This window comes from Nyctibius grandis, chromosome 12, assembly GCF_013368605.1.
Source record: "Nyctibius grandis isolate bNycGra1 chromosome 12, bNycGra1.pri, whole genome shotgun sequence".
NCBI classification, from domain to species: Eukaryota; Metazoa; Chordata; class Aves; order Nyctibiiformes; family Nyctibiidae; genus Nyctibius; species Nyctibius grandis.
This window is the reverse complement of record NC_090669.1, coordinates 15,318,687-15,340,577: the sequence shown is the minus strand read 5'-3', so window position 1 is coordinate 15,340,577 and position 21,891 is coordinate 15,318,687. Positions and strand designations below refer to the sequence as shown.

General features: G+C 34.7%; 1 protein-coding gene across 2 annotated transcripts in view; it reads right to left on the bottom strand.

Moving 5' to 3' along the window:
- Positions 1–21,891, bottom strand: part of CDH8 (cadherin 8) — a 132,084-nt gene that overhangs the window by 20,565 nt on the left and 89,628 nt on the right. Inside the window, exons 9-10 of one of the 2 annotated variants that reach the window (XM_068411658.1) lie at positions 12,312–12,433; positions 5,449–5,566 (exon numbers count right to left, since the gene is read on the bottom strand). In XM_068411658.1, the coding sequence (XP_068267759.1) occupies positions 5,449–5,566; positions 12,312–12,433 (240 nt within the window). The remainder of the gene's footprint in view (positions 1–5,448; positions 5,567–12,311; positions 12,434–21,891) is intronic. The other variant, XM_068411659.1, reaches the window with a different exon arrangement.

Genomic DNA, 21,891 nt, shown 5'->3' with positions numbered 1-21,891 from the left:
TGTGAGGATTTACTGCTCATATCCAAGGGACCATACAGGTGCTGTTATTCTAGATGTTCATTGTACAACCATCAAGAAATGATGGGTTTAATGATGTCCTTGCTAAGGCAATTTGTACCTGAGGTCAGTGGGTTAACTTTGAAATTGGGCAAAGTGGAAGGAGGGCAATGAAATAGCAGTGCCACCTCTTAGCTCTCTGAGGTATGTATTTGGAAAGAAAAGTCAATCAAAAACACTGAAGGAGCTCTAGCTGGCAGCTGAGACAATGGCAGAGAGACTTATCGAGAAATGCCAAGAGAAACTGATTCAGGGAAAGAAACTCATTTCAACACGAGAGTTACTCTTGTGGGAACAAAAGACTCACCCTCCAGGTATGCATTTGACAGATGCTGCTAAAAATATTTTCAGGAAAAAAATGTGGAAAAAATCTAGGTGTTATTACATTAAAAACACTGTGACACAGAAGTACTTTCAAAAATGAAGTAGTGCTGATCATTTGTTTTTATTATTTGGGATATCTAAAAGAGAGGTTGCATGTAATTGTGTCTCCGGCTATTTCTAAATAGTTTAGAAATATTTGTTCATTAAGGGTAAAGAGGTGATGAGAAATAGCAAATATTTTAAAATAAGATGTGCAATAGTATACAAAAGCATGCAAGCAAGTTAGTGATTGAAGTGATTATACCAGGCTATTTCCTTTTAAACTCATGACACGTTGCCTATACTTTCAGGACAGCACAACGAGGACGTAAGTGACAGGTTAAACTTGCTATATGAAAAGAACAAAAGAAACGGACATTTAAACATGACCATTCTTGGAGCTATTATAGGCATCATAAGTACAATAGACTAACTATGGCTGGGAATAAATATTAAGTTTGTTATAGAGAACCAACAGAACAGTTCATCACTGAAGTATATATAATGCTTCAGTTTGAAAAGAAAAAAACCCTCTTTACTATGCACTCACTAAAATCAGTTTGTCGCAAATTCAGAGTTCAAATCACCAGATGGATTTTGACAGTTTTGGGGTGAGGGGAGGCTGATTACTTGTAAGGCATTAGACTTCTGCAGGAACATGAACGCATGCCATTAAGATGGTTCTCTCAACCCAGAGATGTTCCAAGCAACCCTGTGATTACTTCTACTACATAAGCCCTAGTCAGTAGAGATGCACCATTTCTTCTGTCAGAAGAGTTACTGCATCCAAAGTCACTGTACAACATTTCCTTCAGGGTTTATTCCGTTAGGAAACAGAATGTGGCATAAGAAAAATGGAATAGCAATGGAAACATCTTTTGGGAAAAACTTTAAGTCTCTCTACTTCATGGCAAAGATGTATTTGCGAGTTTTTGAAAGTAAAAATTACATTGACAGCATATCAAAATGTTTACGTCTGTGAAAACGTTTTTATCATAAAATTCTGTTCTCACTTGAATAACCTAGGGAAGCCGTAAGAACATTAGGAATTCAATGCTGAAAACAGGTATTGCTGTGAGAGTATTGTTTGGGATGCAGGAGACTATCCACGTACTGGCATTAGATTTTAGGTAGGGCTTTCTGAAGACCACTCACCTGAAAAAAAGACTGTCAACAAATGCTAATTCCATTTCCAGAGGTCTCATTTCAATTTACTGATGTCATGACAGTGCAAAATCCTTATCAGTTGCCTAAATTCCTGTCAGTTTTTTGTCGTTTATTGTGATCCTACAGCTTTTTGGAAGGGTTAATTCCATTCAGCTAAGGAATCTACAACACATTGCTAGAGTGTATCAACACCTGTCTAAACATCAGATATTTTCATCTGAGGTTTTAGGTTTTTTATGGTTTGAAGTTTGTCAGAAACACTACACAAAACATTTCTCTTCATTTTTCCCATTTCTGCTTCTATGCAGAAATCCAGCACAAAGCTGAAAAGTAAGTGACCAGACAGTCAGTCTATATGAGTTTATGCAGTCAAGTATTTGTTGTATCATGGAATCACAGGTCTAGTCACCAGGACTAACACAGAAAACATTACATGATTTTAATGTTGCATTAACTTAGATTTTTATTATATAATTGTATTATTTCACTTCTGAAGGGATAAAGGTTTATGCATCTGGCAATCTGAAGGATCAGTGTTCCTTGCATTACAGTTTGAGAGAGTAGGATTGCTTTACTTCAGATTATTATAGCTGCCCATTTAGCCAAGGCACAAAGCCTAAGAAAAACTATTCAGTAACAGATATTTGAGCTGGGAAAAGAACAGAAAGAACAGATCAGGAGATATGAGAAAGGAAGATTTCTAAGAGATGATCTACAGACATTCAGTGAGATGTATGATGCCATTTAAATTTACATTTTTACATTACTTACATTAGAAAGGCATTACACTCTCTACAGTTTTAGGCATCTTGTCTACAGAAGGGATTGTAAATATGCAAATTTTACAGACCAAACAAATAAAGGATACTGGTGTATCATTTCAAGGAACAGATTCTGTAATGATCACAGGGTAATTCCTATAGTACACAATATAATCTCAGTAGAAGTGTTTGGGGTTTTTTTGTGGTTTCTGATGAAGATACACTGTTGTGTCACTCAGTTAAACATATTTGTCAATAACAATGTAGCTGATCATAATATTTGTAGTGCATTTGGGCAGCACAGTTAATTACTGCAGTATCATGTGAACTTGCCTTGGGGCAATCTGGAAAGTTTAAACAACAGAATTAGCCTGTAGGCAACAAACTAAATTAACTAATGGTTATGCTTATGTTCCGTATAGCACGAGAAAATTCCAAAATACATGCATCTTATGTATTCTTTAGCATGAGGGACAGAAACAGAACATCACAGTTTTCTCCCCATGGCAGATGCCAAATTTCATTGTTTGCATACCAGTGCCACCAGATCAGATAATGTCATTACTTCGGGAAGTAGAGAAGTAATTGCCAAATGCCACAATGTTACCTAGAGCACAAAAGAAGAATCCAAAAGGGTAATAACATTTCACAAATGCTCTTGAGGAGGGGTACTTTTGTTTATCTCTGCACTTCAGAGAATTTTGGAGAAAGGCAAGATATGAAAAATCATTTAAATAAAGAAAAAAATATTACTAATTCTAGCAAATAACAGATTGGGTTTCTATATTAGGTTTCCTGAGAAAATGCAATCCATTTATAATATCTGTAAGAGGACAGCATTTCTTCAGCAGACATCAAGGCAGTCTCTGCCACCTTGAAAAATTTAGCAGGGCCAAAAACATGGGAGGAAGTTGAGGCTGAGGTCACAGTCAGGAAGATGTCAAGATTTTGCCCACCAGTATGAGGAAACGTTTTCCCGTTCCAAGTCTAAGTGGGTTGTGCACTGATCTGATCCTCAGAAACACAGTTCTCCAGAAATGAGAGTAGGGCTGTTACAAGCATTTTCTCACATTGCTTCTAATAAACCGTACCAAACTGGGTTTTGGACAGCCCAGACACTCATTAGTACAACTAAGGAGAAATTTGACTTGTGAGTTCAGGTTTTTTAGGAATACTGGAGTTTTTTCAACAGGAATAATCACTCATGCTTATCTAGCAGATATGTGCAAGACAAAGTCACGGTCAAGTTCATTGTTTAAGTGGCATAACTAAATAAAGACTTCCTAAAGATTTATGACGTTTAAATGACATGAAACCTTACCTCAACCAAATTATACCCTGATTTTGGCTTTGACAGGAATATTTGCTTCCTGTGGGAGACCATGCTCTAGCATCAACCATGGACTGCATCCCTGGCTGATCAATCTTGATAGAAAAGGCTGGTATGCATAGTTGGAATTTTATTCTTGGATACTGAAAGATTAAATCAGCAAAGTCTCTTCAAGTGGATTTTTAATTTCAAGCTATTTCAGTTAATTGTTTTAAGAGGATTTACACATTTAACTGATTCAAATGCAGTAAAAACTGTGTAAAACTGAGTGGCAATGTTGTAACAAAATTTGACTTCTTTTTCTGAACCATGTTATACGGAAAGATTCCTCACTCCCACTCACATCAGGAGTCATTTTGCCATTGGCTGTGACTAGGAGTAAGAGTGGGTCTTAAATGGGTAACAGATTGGAAGGACAAGGCTAATTAGAGATGTGAGCTAAGTATTTAAACATGAAGAGAAATGCTAAGATCTTTTTTACTTTGTCAAGCTGTGCAAAGCAAACCACCTCATATTTAGGATGCTTAATTCAATTTGAGTTACACTACTGATGATTATGAAATGCATTTTGAAGAGCTCTGTTTTATCTTCTCCTGTAAATGCAGAAAACATACAGAGACTTATTTCCTACATGAAAGTACAAATATAAGTAGAGACACACTTTGAATGCTATAAGAGAAAAACATATCTAACGAAAAGGAAAATTCAGGATATATTTAGGCAGATTTAAGAACTTAGGTTTCTATAGTATCATTTAACAAGATGGTGCCATCATTCTTCTTGGTTGGAATAGCTAGAATAAAAAATGAAAACGGCATTTTCTCTTTATTTGACATTTCATGTATTACACTCATGCACATACACCTCACACATACATCTTCCTTATGGTAATGGACTAAATAGGGATTTCCTTCATTATCTTTTCAAATAAGAGAAATAAGAGACTGACTTTGACTAAAATTCCTGACAGGGTAGTGTTTTATTTAAAAAAAAAAAAAGCCAAGACAGAAAAACTTTGCTGAATATTCAAGTAAGTACTAATACATAAAGCACTATTTATAGCATTCTTGTGATCTTTCCTAGCTCTTTCTCACATGACCTTCAAATATATCTCTGTGCCAAAGAAAAGGATCAGTGTAAATTTATTGCTCAACAATATTAAATGGGTCTTTTTTTCCATCACGCATGAAATTCCACATCTATAGTACTACAAAATGACATTATGCCCTTCCAGAAGTGCTCTAAAGCACAGTGATACAAAGTGCCCATCTGGGCTATGCTGATCTAGCAGATTTCTCTTTCTAGTAAAAGTGCCTAACTGAAATACTTTGGAACCTTTATACACAGAACAAACAGGCTTAAAAGGTGTTTTCTTTGGGGGATTTAGTAAGATACTTAATTTTGCGCTCCCATCTATCACCCAGTCAACGCAGGATCAACATTTAGTTATCAACATAGTTTCAGATTTTCATCTTACAGCGTATCTCTGGAATTTCAACTTAATAGAAATACAAGAGGCAGTAAATCCATCCTTTCATTTTATTTAAGCCTGTGAGCTGTCTTCTGGATCTAAATTCAGTATTCATTTTACTTTCTGCTTATCTACTGTAAAGATATTAGAAATAGCTTAAGAGATATAATGAAAGTACCATTAAACAGATTATCTACATTGTAATTGCCCAAGGGACAAACTGGTAACATAACTGGAAGTCAACAAAGCAATTCAAAACTAAGGTGTTCAGATACACATTATATATGTTTTATATTTACCTTCATTTTTCTTGATGGTGAAATTTGGATTGTTGACCATCTCAGGAAGAAGACTGTACAGGAAATAATGCCCGTTTTTAGGATCATCTTTGTCAACGGCACTGACAATCTGAATTACCTACAACAGAAATCGCTCTCATTAAGTTTTCACACTCCTGATAAACATACAGTATTGAAAAAAGCATTCCATTCTATCGGACACATTTGTCTACACGGCAGATTAAAAATGCAATTTATAATCTTGCAAGGCTTTTACAGATCTTAGACTGAAAGTCTGGGGAACAGGGACTGGACCTGGCCCATTTAAATTGTTTCCAGAACAAGGAGGCAGAGAATAAGGAGAGACAGGTATATAAGAGAGGCCAGTGAAAGCTGCTGATGATTTAGGCAAGTAATAAATTATCATTCAGCCATGAAGAAAAAGGAAAACTGTGTTTCAGAAACACTTATGATGCCTATGGTAGTCTTTCATTCATATAGCCACACTTCAACACTGGGCCAAAATGTATAATCTATCTTTAATCCTTTCTCCTTTCCCCCACCACCATTTTTTACATCATTGAATAAATATATTTTTTAAAATTAATTTTTGGTGTTAAGTTTTATATGATAAATAATCTAATCTGAAAAAAAGAGAAAATATCTAAGTCTATATTTGGATTTTTTCCTTAATTTTAATAAAACCTCAGTTATTCCTGTGCTAGGAACATAGACTTTTTTTAAAATATCATTATTAACAAATGATTCCCAGAATAATGCAGGATACTAAAGTTAGAAGAGGAAAGAATGTTTGTACAGGCTGTATAACTTTGAATAATCAAATAACTCTGTATGAAGCACCTGATATGATTTATATGACCAACTACCGTATCTGCAGTGTATTTACCTCCATTTACCTCTTTTACCTCTAACATTACTCAGAAAGATACTGCAGTTGATAATCTTCAAATTATACAAAGCTGCATAGGAATAAGAAAGGAGGAATATTATTTTAAAATAATCAGGAAGATTGATTTTCTTTTTAAATATTTGGTGCAATTAGTTTTGATTCCAAGGATTTTCCAGGGAAGTAAAAACAAAGACAACTATGGATCCAGATCCTGCACTCAGAGCTGAATTTTAGTGATAGCTCATGCTAGATGAGGTTCATAAGAAATTTAAAGATAATTATTTATCTTTTCCATGTCCATTGAATTCAGTAACATTTTTGTCTTATGTAGTCATTTTTGTAATGCCTAAAGCAACTGACCACTAATTTATTGGACAATTAAGTTCAAATTAGGAATCACTACAAATGTCATTATTAAAGAGTAGAGTAAAAAATGGAAAGAGAGTTTGATGCTGTCCAAATTCATAGACTTATACTTTCGATTTTCAAAGCTTCACTAACAAAATGCTAATAACTAGTATTTTGTACTGGTTTTACCACAAGAGAAAGGACTAACAATCTGTATATGTTACATATACGATAAGAGTCAATATCCCATTCTTTCTTCTATGTTCTTCAAGAGTCAAAGAAAGAATAAAATCTTACTAGATAACCACAAGGAGCAACATCAAAACATAAATATTTGAAATTATGTATGTAAAAAGGTGTTTGAGCAGGTATTGATATAGGCATACATAATTTGTAAGACAACCTAGGAAGGAATTTGAGACAATTAATTCCTTGCCTAATCATACCCTGGATAGGTCAGGTTTATTATCAAAAATCTACTGGAAAAAGTTTTAGGTTGTTTAAATAACACATAAATAGATTCTTTTTTTTGATAACTGCATCTGCCAAGGTGGAAGCCTTGACTGATATGATTTCAAATACATGTATCAGAAGAGATGGACAAAAAAGGCCTAACAGTTTTCACTTAAAGAAGTAGGTCTCCAATTTAAGAGCTGCGTAATAGATACTAAAGAGCTATGCAGTGTGAGACAATATAAACAGCTGAAAAATATATAAGCAGATGTTGTCCGTCCCATTGCAGAGATGGACCCATTTACAGATGTGGAACATTTTCAGCTATCTCTTTCCAGAGGTGTAAGGTACTAAACTATCCACGTGCATCAGGCCCAGGGGCTGGACTCGGTACTAGTAATTCTGCATCAGAGGTAAGTGCAATTTAGCATGGAATCCCAAACAAGTATCTTTAGACAGATATAGTTTATGATTGTTTCATTTTTCAAACACTGCTAGAATGGGAAAGCAGTAGGGAAAAAGGATAATGGCACAGTGAAGTCTAGAAGGTCAACTGCACATAATAGGTGCAGTTTATCAGGTGGTTATGCAATTTTATCTCTGCTGGGTACATAACTCTTAATTCTTTCCAGCATTATGTAAGAGAGTTGACTGTATAAATTCACTTCACTGTCTCCAGGTTTTCAATTAATATACCTGAAAGCCAGTAGCCAAGAGCATTAGTAATACGGGTTTTCAGCTCACAGAAATTTTACAAAATAAGCTTAGATTATCATCTAGATCGGAAATTTTCAAGAAATAGAAGCTGGGCATATTCTTTGCCCTTTTTTTTTTTTTTTTTCCAGGGACTATAGATACCTCTTAATGTCCTATAGAATTCTTTCTTATCTTTCAGTTCTTTCCATCCATTCCCTTCATTGTTGACCAAATCATTCTTTCTCTGAAAATGCACTAAAAATTATATGCAAAAGACAGGCTTAGTGGAATACTGCATTTGTTGTGTTACATGCACACATCAAGGAATTAAGAGTTAGTGTTCCCATAGCAACCTTATTTCTTTGTGCATTTGCATTAAAGTAAGCTCTTAAATAAAAAAAAAAGCATAACATATATACAGTGATACAAAGCTGCTCTATCTTTTACTCCATAGGGGTGAGAAGAGTCCAGCAATTCTCATCGCACCTTTTTATTAGTATGCTGATGAGCATACTTTATTGCTCAGTGTTGTGTGATCATGTGGTGGATCAAAGCTGAAGTAATTCTCCAACTCTTAATCTGTGGTTCATAACATGGTAGAGAATCTTCCAGGGCTGACCTGCCTTAACTGTCACTACAGGTGTTTTTTCTTTCCTAGTAATAACATGCCTAACAAAGGTGCTCCATATAACAAAATTGGTCAGTACTAATAAAGAAGAACTGATTTTTTTCACTACATACCCATAAGCACTAGAGTGAAAGTTAATAACCCTTTGGCTGTTCAATCTTGAAATTTCTGAAATGCTTCCACGTAAAATTTCAACTCTGATGTTGTATTAAAAATTCATGCATATATTTGATTTTGTACATACATTTAGTAGAAACATAGAAAATCAGCATATTTTGCTTAACAGGCAGCTCTGGATTGAAATTAATAGTTAAAAGATCCCCTAGGACAACTCAGCATTATAGTCTGCAAGTTTGTATTGCATTTGTACAATACCACATATGCCTGAAATAATATTTACAAAAGATTACCAGTATGATAATAATGAATGATGTAGAAGAATAAGTAGAAAAACAAAGTTCTTATCAATGTATCATAACTATCTATGTGCGATTTTAATATATGATACTGTTCAAAAGTCTTTCCCTGCAATGCAACTTGTCAACCTAACAGAACTGTTCCCTAGTTTTATTAAAACGGTTCTTTCAACTCTGAAAAAATTTTTGCGGTCACATTGGCGTTCATGGTTATTTCTGATTTACTTTGCAGACTCATGATACCATAAGCAGTAGACTCATCACAGTACAATTTTAACTTCGCCTTTTCAGCTAGAGCCAGCCCTTTACTGCTAGAACCTGCATTTTGCCATTTGAATGAGCTTTGACTCTTCAGAAAGACAAAGATCTATCTGAAAATTTCTTCCATTAGAAAAAGCCAATTCTATTAGAAGAACTGAATAAAATAGAGACAAATTGTGAGAGACTGGAGGAACATTGTACTCAGTTTTATATTGCTCTAGTTTAAACACTGGCTTAAGCACTGATACATCATTGTCTGCTCTACTTAAGTGTTTGAAAGTTTTGTAGCTTTGTTTCAAGCAAACAGGACTTCACTGGAAAAGTCTGGGTATGGACTGGGGAACAGTGAGTGAGGCACTTTTCTTACTCAACAATACATATGTTCTGTTCTAGGAGTATAGGAAAATAATTTAGCTGGGCTGGAGAACAGTCAACTGTAGAGCTACAGCCAGCAAAACCATGAATGTTCTGGCTTTACTAAGTGGAATTATGGAAAAAAAAAAAAAAAGGAATATGGTTTATGGTTACCTTAGAGGTACTGTAACAGTATGTTCAAATCTCCCTCCGAAACTGACAAAAAACCATTTCTGGCACCTTTCTGTTGTGTGTAAAAATGTGCAAGGAGCACATATATATGTGCATGGACTAATACATTTCCTCTCCCTTTCCTCTCCTACTAGCTGTAGTACCTCTACTGTTAGAGGCAGGTTAAAGCAAAGAAAATGCATCTGGCAATGTTATATATCAACAATTTTTGATACATTCTGTCACATCACCAGCAGCTGCACTTACCACTTGCAATTCTGTCAGAACCCAAAATAGAACACTTAGAAACTGAACTGGAATAGATGGTTCAATATATTTAGGGGCTGCAAATAAGGTTTCATAACAATTTCAAATGTAATCTCCCTTATGGTAATTCAAATTTGATTTAAACTTAGATTTAAGTTGAACTGCAAATGTAAATAGATTGGAATACCGTAACACAACTGCACCTTTCCTGCACGTGTAACACTCAAGTTTAACCTTTGGAGAACTCTCCAAATTAAACTTTTGCTTCTATGTAAGAGAGTAGTGTCTTTCTCATATTAGCTATTTCATAGCTCAGACATATTTAATTTTTTGAATTCTACAGCTTGACTCATTAATATGATTTCTTCCAAAATCTGAATACAGAATAATAAGCATAAGAAGAACCAATCAGGTAGTGTAGATACTAAAATCTTTACAGGAGAGAGAATTTTTGAATGACGACTTAAATTTAGAACCTAACCTTGGTGATTATTCTGGACTGGTTACTGTTCCAATAATGTTATTTAAAACACATAATAAATTGCAGGATCTGTGCCACCTCATCCATGCTGGCAGCCAAATATTTAATAACATCTGTAAAGTTCACACAAGGATTCATGCTCAAGAGTGACATCTGCCATCAGATCAAGAGTGTAAGAGGTGATGGTAAGATGAAGAATATCATGGTTTAATGAAAGTTTTCCATAAGTGCTTAAACAAAACCCTCTTTTACCAGTTAACTCTTAATAATCTCATTTATTGTTTTATTTCAAAACAAAATGCGAACATTTTTCACCATCTCTTGAACCACCTGAAATTTAACAAGAGTACCTAGATAAATATATTCAGAAAACACTGTGCAACACAGCTTTCTGATTTCAGGGAAGCTTACTGAGCCCTGGATAAAGGTATACTCATTAGAATTTAATATATCCTAGAAAATGTAATTACTCAGCATCTAAAATCCACCCGGAGCTAAACAGAAATCCACTCTGAGCTAGAAGAACTTAAATACCAATAGTAACATAACTGTCTGCCCATAAGGGCACATTCAATAATCTGCTTTTCAGTGGTTAGAGAGAATTCTCATTTCTTAAATGACACATTTGTGACACCTTTTTAATAAACAAAAATGGGTGCTAGAAGTCAAATAATCTTCTGTAACAACCCAGTCTTGGCAGAGGTAGGTTGTCATATACTACTATATAGGTTGTCATTTAATACTACTAATAGAAAATTATTTCTAACTCTATTGTCAGGTAACCTTCTTTGGAGAACAGTGAATTTAATGCCTAACACCCACATGAGACATAGGAATAGTTGGATTAACAAGACTAGTGTCATGCTGTCAGCTGCTGTTTATTTAAATGAAATGTCACAATCTAGAAATAAATTAGAAAGTTTAAAAACAGTGAATTCTTGTAACACACAGTGTTTCTCAAGTTGGGCAAAATTTAAATCTCATTTACACTGCATTACTTTCTAGAAGGCTGTATATTTTCTTGAATCTTTATCTTGTCATTTATGTGGCATATGAGATATTCTTCCCTATTTCTGTATGTTTGTCCTTCAAAATGGATGCCTTTTAAGAAATCTGTTTAATTTTCTTTGAAAAAGGCTATACAGGTTAGATCTTGCTTCTGATGTCTTTCTATGTTTATTTCACCTTTTATGGTGTTGTGCAAATTCCTTTGCCAACACTTCTATTTCATTAAATCAAGAAGGAAATAACCTGTTAAGTCGTCTTTTTTTTTTTTTTTGTGAAGTATAATGAAGACTTGAACTCCACTTCTGCAACACTCTGTCCCTCTTTAGATACTTTAAATGCAGTTACGATTCACTTGACTTTCCATCAAGTTCTGGTTTACTTTCTTGTTTTTTTCCCAACTGTCATAGAAAAGTAAGAACTAAACAGAGATTATAACTGAGATATGGGTAAGGGGAAATGGTTTTACTGTTTTAAGTGTTTCTTCTAAATTATACCTGGGACTAGCTGCAATATAGTTCAATAACTGAACTGGAACTCAGGTTGGATTATACTTTTACCTATTAGCACACATGAACCTAAGAAATGATGACCTCCATCACAGTGGAAACAGTGGGAGCTTAAAGACACTCAGCATTTTTTCTGGATATTGTCCCAAGATAATTTAAACCTTTAAATTAAACCTTTAATTTAAAACTTATACTTTAAAAAATATGTATGTACGTATATAGAGAGATGTCCACAGAACATGATCATAGATTTATCTTAAATTAATGTTAAGAGTTGCTAGCATGAACACATAGGAGCGTATTTTGGGAATAAGGATGGCAGGGAGAAACAGCACCCCATTCTCACACACCAAAGTACACAACATAAAAACATGGAGATACTTACTTGTCCAGGCTTCCCATTCTCACATAAAAAGGCTTCATGCTCTGATGCAAACTCAGGAGCGTTATCATTTACATCAAGAACTTTGATAGCAACAGGCACCCGGGACACTTGACTGTGGTTCCCTAAGAAAAGAAACGAAAGCATAAAAGGTAAGCGTATTTAATTTGGGACTAATACATAAGTGCTTACATAGTAACCATACTCTTCCTGTCTTCTGTCCTTGCTTAATGTGGTTGTCTTATCTGTAATGGATCATAGAGTTGGAGCACAAGATAAAGAAGGATGGCCAGTATTTTATGGCTGAAAAGAACAAATAGATCCCTATTGCAAACAGCATTTGTTGCAGATTAGCTCAATGAAGACCTTTCTTGGACTAAATTGGTAAGATTTTTCTTTGATGAAGTTTGTATTGTTTTATTGATAAAGTCCATTATACATGGAAAAGGGAAAGCTGTAAACAACATAGATTTATTTCTTTGTTTATCTTTGGCAGAGCACAGAGCATTTTACTCTATTAGTTGTTCTGACTGCACATCTATTATTTCTTCATTACAAATACGATTAATGCAGAGACCCACATTGTGAGAAAGATGGTAGATTGACATAGGCAAAACTAGATAGTACTTTGGACTATTAAAGCACTTTGATTATCTGCTACTGACCAAAAATATGACCTGTGAACTTCTTTCTTCACCAAAATAAAACCTCATTATTTATATTAAAGAGCTATTTTGCATAAAAGTGTTTATCACTGTAAAGAGTAGAATAACCTTTTTAAGCTGTAAGGAAAGAAAAGTTAAACCATCAGTTTGCATTCTACTTTGAATAGATTTCACAGTCAGTTTCTGGTGTCTTTCCTTCGATCCAGTATAGCTAATTTACTTTGAGACTGTTTATAAATATTTTAGATTATTTTTCCCCAAAGAGCAAAAACATGAATTTAATTTAAACTGAGGTGACCAGCTAATCTGAAGAATTTAGAAAACTGTTCTACAGCATATGCATACCTCTACAAGTAACTCAATACTAGTTTCAAAATCCATCTCTTAGTATTGTTTTACAACCATAGTATTTTATCTTGTTTATAACATCAACACTTTGAAGAACCGCACACTGGGAATTAAACTCTGGGTCTGACTTGTAATTGAACTATATGCTTTTGCCTAAATTACTGCAGGCAAGAAAGCTGCTACATAAGTCAGGGTATCAATTTACTCTCAGTTATTGTGACAGTTTTGCAGCATCCAAAGCTGCCATCAGTCCATGGGGGTTCTGTTCTCGGGCAATACAGAACTGACTTAGGGGAAGGCAGGACAGAAGCTCCTATTACCTGGCATTCAACGTACCTCTCATAACAAATGTAAGTAGAAGTAGGTCAGGCTCCACCAGTTGGCAGGTAGCAACTGGTGGCAGCCCTACAAGTGGTAGAGATGATTAAAGGAAGAATCACTTACATACACTGTAGTTTTTGTGGTTTCCATCAAAGTTAATTGTGTTGTGACCTAATCAAACCCTGTCTCTTGCATCCTTTTTTTTCCCCTTGTATGCTAAAGGCAGCCATAATTATTGAGGCTCCACCTATAAATCTAAATGTGTAAATTTCAGTTGCTCTGCTAACGTTACTTTGAAATAGCCTAAAAACAACTATTTCAAAAGACATAAAACCAGGCTATCACCACATGCTCTAGCGCTGTAAACAAGGGCATGTTTGCTGGATAGCCTGAAATACTAAAATTCTACCTGTATAGGATGTGGAAGATTACAAGACGTCAGACTTTAAATGCTCCCCACTTGAAGGAATCAAAAGTTTTACTTCAGAAAGAAACATGTTACAGCAGAAAAAGAAATCCCCACCAAAATATTGTAAGAGCAATATTTATATCCATTTTGCATCATGTGATCTTACTTATTAACAGCTGAGGTGAACACTTATGCCATGAAATAATAATGTATTTGAAATAAAATAAAAGTTAATATGCAAATAATGAATGCCAAACATTTTAAACACATTTTTTAATCTTAACTTGATAAAAATACAGACAATGAATCTTGAGCATATCAGAATTCTCAGCACTAGTGTCATATTTAAACACTAAAGATTTACTTTTATCTAAATTAATGAAATGATGGCAGTTCAAATTTTAAAGACATTACAGAGAAATGTAATTAATTAGATAAGCTTCTAAAGAAATTATTCATGTCCCTTGTGACTGCCCCCAAAATGTTTGTCTTTCATCAGAAATACAAACATTAAATTTAAAGATATTCTAATTAGAAACTTGATGAGAATTCATTTAAAAAATTAATTTACTAAACACAAGAGAGATCCAACTGGTTTGGAAATCTCCAAACAAGGGGATATTCACTGCCTATTAGTGTTCTTCTGACTATGGTGAAATTTATTGTTGAGAAAGACAGAGAAAGAGATTGAGAGAGAAATTTACCTACTGCTTGTACTGCCCACCACACTGAATATATTGCATTATTTTGTCATTGTGAACTTTCAATGAAATTTCCCTTCATGCTAAGTGTTTTCCCTGTAAATAAAAATCACCCTAAGCATACCTATTCAAACAAATCAATGAATTCTCACTAAGCAAATCCAGATTTCACTCATGGATGAAAACACTGCCAAGATAAAATAGTTTCATCTGTCCATGTTCATACTTTTAATGTCTGCAAACTTCTCAGTGGTAAAACATGTACACAGAGGATGTCCCTCTCAAGTTTAAATACATCTCTGTTAGCAATGCCCAATATCCCTGACCTAAAAGTAGAAAGTGATTGAAGTGGATCCACTCCCATCCTCAGAGTGCCCAAACTATTGTTTGCACAGGCAACTGTCCTCCATACAGCTGGCCTTCATACTGATTAGTATTCAATGTTCAGAACTTTTCCTCATTTGCATGAATGGAGAGTCAGTTCTTTCTAAGCTAGTGACAAAACTCAGTTTTAATTACTGAGGGGTTTTTTGTTTGGTTTGTTTTTTTTCCCCAATGAGCCACCAGTCAATAGAATTAAGGGAGACAGTCTTCTTGCATGTACCAGGTAGATAGTAAGACTGATTGCTTAAGTTCCAATAAATTATTTTATGCAAAATCATAAAAGAGTGTAAAGTTGGAGACTCTTTCTCTAAGGAACTAACCGAATTTGTAAAAGCTTCATCACCCGTATTTGTTGTGATGCACATTTTAAAAAGACCTACCTTGCATCCTGCAATACAAGTATATCATTAGGACTGTCACTAGAGAAGCAATGGCTAGGTTTGAAAATGCAGCACACTGAGGTGCAAGATTAAAAAATATTGAGAAAATTTCCACTAGTCTAATTTACCAAAACTCTTTTCAGAGTAAGGCTCCACAGAAGGACTTAGTTTTTAATTTCAAATACATTCAATTGGTCGTCTGTGGACACCGCTGCCACAGCACAGCATGTAGCTGTAAGAAACACACACGCAAATTGTGTCCATAATTTCCTAGAAGTACAGCTCTTTTCTGTCTCTGCTGAAGTCTCAATTACTGCCCACACTTCCAAGATCCAGAGGCCTGCTGTAGATGAGCACAGGACACACACAAAGAAAGGAACATCTAGACAGATAAAAGGAAAGAATGACTCAATGTAAAAATAACTAGTGGAACTTCCTAGTAATAATAAATAAATTTCCAAAAATAATGGAAAGCCCAGCTGAGTTTAGAAATGCACATTGAAAGGTTTACAAGAATTATAAAGACCTAAAAAGCTTTTCTGGTTTTCTCTCCAGTTCTCAAGATTCTAGTTGAACATTAAATGCTTGAAATACACACCTTGCTGGTATTCATCTTTGAGTATCATACCCATTGAAACTTACTCAGGATTAAAAAAGTCTGCAGAGTTTGATACAAAAATGAAGAGGTAGATAAAAGCCAAATTTAAAAAAATCCCATTATCAAGCCATTTAGTGTCTCCAAACCCTAACTTTTGGAGGCTACAGAGCCATGTTAGTTCTTAATGTGGTCAATACATTTCTTCCTTCCTGAAAAACCCTACATATCTGCGATGTGTGTGTACACATTGGAAATCTGTAATGCAAAGCACTAAAAGTTGTTAACATTGTTACTGCATGCAGCAAGTAATACTAGGAGTAACTAGAGCTTATAAATCAAATTTTTGGTCTTGTGCTATAACTAACAGAACAGAACGCAGCTATTCCACTCCCATAAACACTTAAACACTTCTAAACATGCTTAAAACACTTCTCCACTGTCTTTCCTTAACAGATAGACATAAAAGTAGTCTTAAAGAGCGGTGGTCTTTAAGAAAGAGAACTATTGGCTGCACAAAATGAAGTTCATAATTTGTTTAAACCAAAGAAATCCAGTTTAATCCAGTTTTCCTTTATTTAATTAAATCATCCAAAATCACTTCAAGGTTCTCTCCAAAAAATCATAAGCTGTCTTGCATTTTAACTAAAATTAAGTACCTGAATAGAAAGCAGACTCCTACAAAATAACATCTTTTATTATTATTATCATCACCACATGGCTTGGAAATGGCTATTTCATGCTTCTCTGATTCAGTGAAATTTCTACTATAATAGTATTTTAAATTAGATGTAGAGAAATTCCTAGTTCTAACAGAGAAATCAAGACAAAAATCTGAATCACTGACTTAAGAACAACAGCACTTGCTTTACATCCATTATACTTCAAACTCATTAAGATGCATTTTAACAGATCCATTCTCCATGACTTTATCAAAGTTTTATCTGACGACTTTACTAAGATAATCTACGTACAGGACAAGTTTATTTCTCCTGTTAGGGTTTATGGAGTTGTTTTTTTTGTGCAATCCTTTACCCGTATAACAACATCCTTATAGTATTTTTTTTTGCCATATAAAACTGACAAATCTAACTTCAAGAATCCCAAGAAACAGAGATGCTATTGTGAAATGGTAATTTTGTTTATGGTGAAGTTTACCTATAGAAGTCACATACTGCAGCACATACTGTATTTGTCTGAAGTGTTATGTATGATCTGTTTCAAGAGAGACAGAGTGCCTGAAATTGAGTCTGAAATTGTCAGGAAAAGACATCAGTAATTGGCAATATTTCTGTTAAAAATAACAGAACATAAGCTATTTCTGAATTAGGATGAAATTCAAGCAACTAAACAAAAAAACCCAAACAGGATTGATCATCATGAAGATTTAGATCCCCCTGAAATTCTTGTATTTTTAAAGGATTAGAAAATACTGAGTTGTGGAATATCTATAAAGTAATATAAACATATCAGCGCATAGCAGAAAGGCTTCTGTACAAGTTGCTAAGACAAGAAACAAACACTGCTTCAAAATTAGTGTTCCATTTATATTTATTTCAGCACCATGGAACACATTAGAGGAGTACAGATTGTGGCGAGTCTCTGCATGTACATGTGCGTGGGAGGGAGGCAGAAAGAAAAAGATGTGAAACATATTTCTCAGGTCTGTTCCTTAAGTCGTTCTTTGGGAGAAAAATAATAATGGAGTTGAAAAGTTTTGTCTCCTTTCAGTAGATCACTCAGTTTGTTGTATTATGGTCTCCAGAAGAAAGATGAACAAGTCATGTGCAAAACTATATTACATTCTATTTTTATTTCCTTACTGATAGGCTGTCACAAGTTTAACCAAGGACTTGCTCAATATCTTCCACCTCCTTCATTTTTGTCCACTTTTCTACCTCTCATTGCCATGAAAAAGATGTCAGACTCTTGCAAAATGCGTGCTTCCACAGGCGTGGACAAACGCAGAAGAACCGTACATACCCACTGATCAGGTGGAGTGCAAGGAGTGTATTTTGACTGTGTATCCTGGAAAGGAGGACAAGGAGGAGGGGAAACTGAGGCCAGACTACATCTTCAAGTCCTTGAATTCAAAGCTGAATTTGTAGTTAAAAGGTTTCCAAAGTTCAGCAACTCCATCTGTAACTAGATGACTAAGGCCACATACACCTACCTTTAATCAATATATAAGATTGTGCTGGTTTTGGCTGGGATAGAGATAATTTTCTTCACAGTAGCTAGTGTGGGGCTATGTTTTGGAGGCTTTTTCACTCATTTTCATTTTCTGTGGGGTTTTCTTTTTTTTGCATTAGTGTGTGTAAGACACAAAAATTGTTTAATATAGCCTAGAACTGATAAGAATTTTGAATCAATTATGTAAAATTTGCAGAAAAATGAAACATGCCTGCAAAAAGACCAAACGGATTTTTTTTTTTTTTTAATCAGTGACATTCCACCGAGCCTTGCACTGAGTTGTTTGTTTGCCATTGCAGTAGCAAATTAATGTAAAGAAACTCTGTTGGTATGCACATTTCCCTTTCACTTCAAGGCCTGATTCAGTTTCTACTGAAGTTAGCCAGATCTCTTTGATGCTGGAAGTTTAATCTATTCGTTGTGCTTAATATTACATTATCTATTTCCTCACTTAAAATAATTTAAGATTTAAAAAGTCAATATAATTTAAATTAAAACAGGGACTTCGTCTGAATGCTTTGTTAACTTCAAAGTATCAACACCGATTTATAAAACTTGATAATCAAACTATATTTTTTAAAAGTTAGTATATTGCTTTCATACAGATACAATACATATTGATGGAATCAGTTAGCCCTCATTTTGCTTATCTGAGGGCAGGCTATAATTTGACATGCAAATGCAACCTCGTTGTTATTTTTCATACCGTGAAGCTGTGCAGTTATTCAGCAGTCTAAGAAATAATTACTCTGTAATTACCACTGATACTCTGTGAATTGAAAGATCCATTTGCAAAACTGGGAAATTTTTGTAATTTTTTGCAGAAGTATCATATTTTGGTTGGTGTATATGCATGATATTGTCTTGTCTGAACGCACACACGGATCAAAAGGGCTTGGAAAGGCAAAACCAGATTGGAAAAGCAAAACATCCCCTCAAATGTAGTTTACAGCTGTGAAGAGGGTCTCTTCTACCATAACCCTGATTATAAGGGAAAATCAAAAGACACTGTTCTGTTTAAATTTAGCCAGGCACGATAAGAGAGGAAAAGTTATCTGCTGCTGCAGTGAACCAGGGGCCACGGTAAATGAGCTGTAATTTTGTCCTTGAGGGAGCAGAGGATGCTGAAACTAATTCATATCCACCTTAGAGCTGGAGGGGATGGGGAAGCATAGGCAACCCCCACCCCTCGTGCCACCCTACCAAAAACCCAATAACCCAAGGGTTATTGGTTAACCCTTGAGAAAACTCAAGGGTTTCTGGTTATTATAAATCACTTTCAGTGGTGGGCTCCCTTTAATCACAATGTTTATGTCTTGAAAAATCCACCTTAGTGTCACCACTTCCTATTCATTTTCATGGACTCCAAAAAGAAAATGCTAGAAGAAGTAGTAGATACTGGATGTATTAGGTAACACATCAGTGCTCATTACATGTAACCTGTATATTGCATAAGAGAGTGATTAGACTGCATGGGATATGCACTAGGAGAGAGAAAGGGGGATATTAAAGTAGAGAGAACAAAGGGATGGGATGAGGCTTGAAAAGAGTTAGAAGGGGCATCCTAATCAGAAACCGTAGCACTTTTTCAATGTTTGAGTAGCAATTACGGGTACTTGTCTCTTGTCAGAAGCTCTGGATGCAAACAGCATCTCCTTAGAGATTGTTCTTCTGCATATCTAATTTTGACCACAGTGAGCTTTATATTCAGAGTGACACATAATCAAGATATATGTGACACATCAATGTGAGTAACTAAATACATAATTCAAATAGTATAGCTGCTTGAGCAGGTTGTATTGGAAGCTGCTATAGTCATGGCAGATTTATGACAATGAAAACAATTCTGTTTTATTCACAGATCCTAACTAAATCCTTGGCGGGGGGCGGGGTAGAAAAAAGTACACTGCCAACGTCTTTCCACCCACACCTTTATCCAGAGACCAAACTGAAATAAATGCTGGTGGAAAACCACCTATATTTCTGATACAGTACTGTGTTATTGAGCTTTATTTGTCTCTAACGAGGATGCAAACCAGGGTGTAGTTTGCAGTTATGTCACTTTCAGTAAAGTGTATTACGTACTTCAGTGGTGAACTGTTATGAGTGCAAAAATTTAAAATATGGTTTAAGTTTTAGCAACTATTAGCAGTAGACTTATAAAATTTTGATTTTTTTATTTCAAATGATTTTGTGATTGAGGTAAAATAATTAATAGCTCAAATGAAATCCCTCCCTTGCTGATAGACAAAACATATTGAAGTTAGTTACATTTTTTTGCAAAAATCAATGCAAATAAAAAAAAATAAAGAAAAAATATACCTAACTTCAAGAATAAGCAACAGCAAAACAGCATTTGTAATCTCTGGAAGTATCTGCAACTAGGAAGCACTATACTACATACTCATTTTAGCAAAAGTCAAGAGTCCACTAAAAGCTTTTCAAAAAAGTTTCTTCCGCTTCCTTGTGTCAGCTACCAATAAGAAGGAAAAATAGTTAGGAAAACAGGGAACCACAGAAAACCATAGGGAACCACATCTTTCCATTACCTTTATTATTCACACTAGCAATAATATCAGTGTGATGAAATGCCACTAGATGTTTACTTCTTGTGGATCACAGCACCACAAACCTAATTAGGATTCCAGATTTTCTGAGGCAGTATAATGCCTTAATCGTTGTGAGGAAGTAACAGGTTTTCATTTCTAAATATAACAATGAGAAAAAATTTCCAGAAAATAATATGGTGCCATTAATTGACAGAAAAGGATTTGCCTTAAAAAAATAAACCAGTGAACAGGCAGGAAGAAAAATGATTGAAGGAAAGTTTTAAGACACAACAAATGTACCAGGGAATGATTTGCTGCTATGTTGCTCAATTCCAGCTTAATCAAGGGAGTTGCGCTAGCATAAAACAGTCAGGAATCTGGCCCACACTTTAGAGCAATTATATTGTTAATATGCTAATACATCATGCATATTAAAATGTTATAAAATATTGACTTAGATATGCAAGGTCTTATTGTCAATTACAATTAGCTATGAAATTTTATAATGACTAGCACCAATAATAATAACAATAAGCAGACTGACTGAGGACAAGATGTCTGGAATATTTTGATTTTTTTTGTTTCAAATGATTTTGTAATTGAGGTAAAATAATTAATAGCTCAAATGAAATCCCTCCCTTACTGATAGACAAAACATCAAAATGCTTTAGTAAAAGTTTTTATTATTATTTTATTTCAGTTACAAACCTCTACTCTGACCTACTCCCATGCTTCAGCCTTACAGAAAAAAAAACAGTGGAGATTTTAGATAGTCACATTCTGCTTAGGAGATGAATTCTGCTTATCAAACTAGATGAATACTACACAGTATTTTTAAGATTCATCATATTTTCTTCAGAAATTCCAATTCAAATATTCAAAGTGCAGATGGCCAATTGTTAGTTGTTTGGTTTGACAATACACTCGTGCTAATATACTGTGTATATTGTCAGTTTAGCCATGCCTCCAGTTTTCTCAAAGTAATTAACGAACATACTTCATATGAATTAGTCAAGTACACTTTCACTAATGACTCCT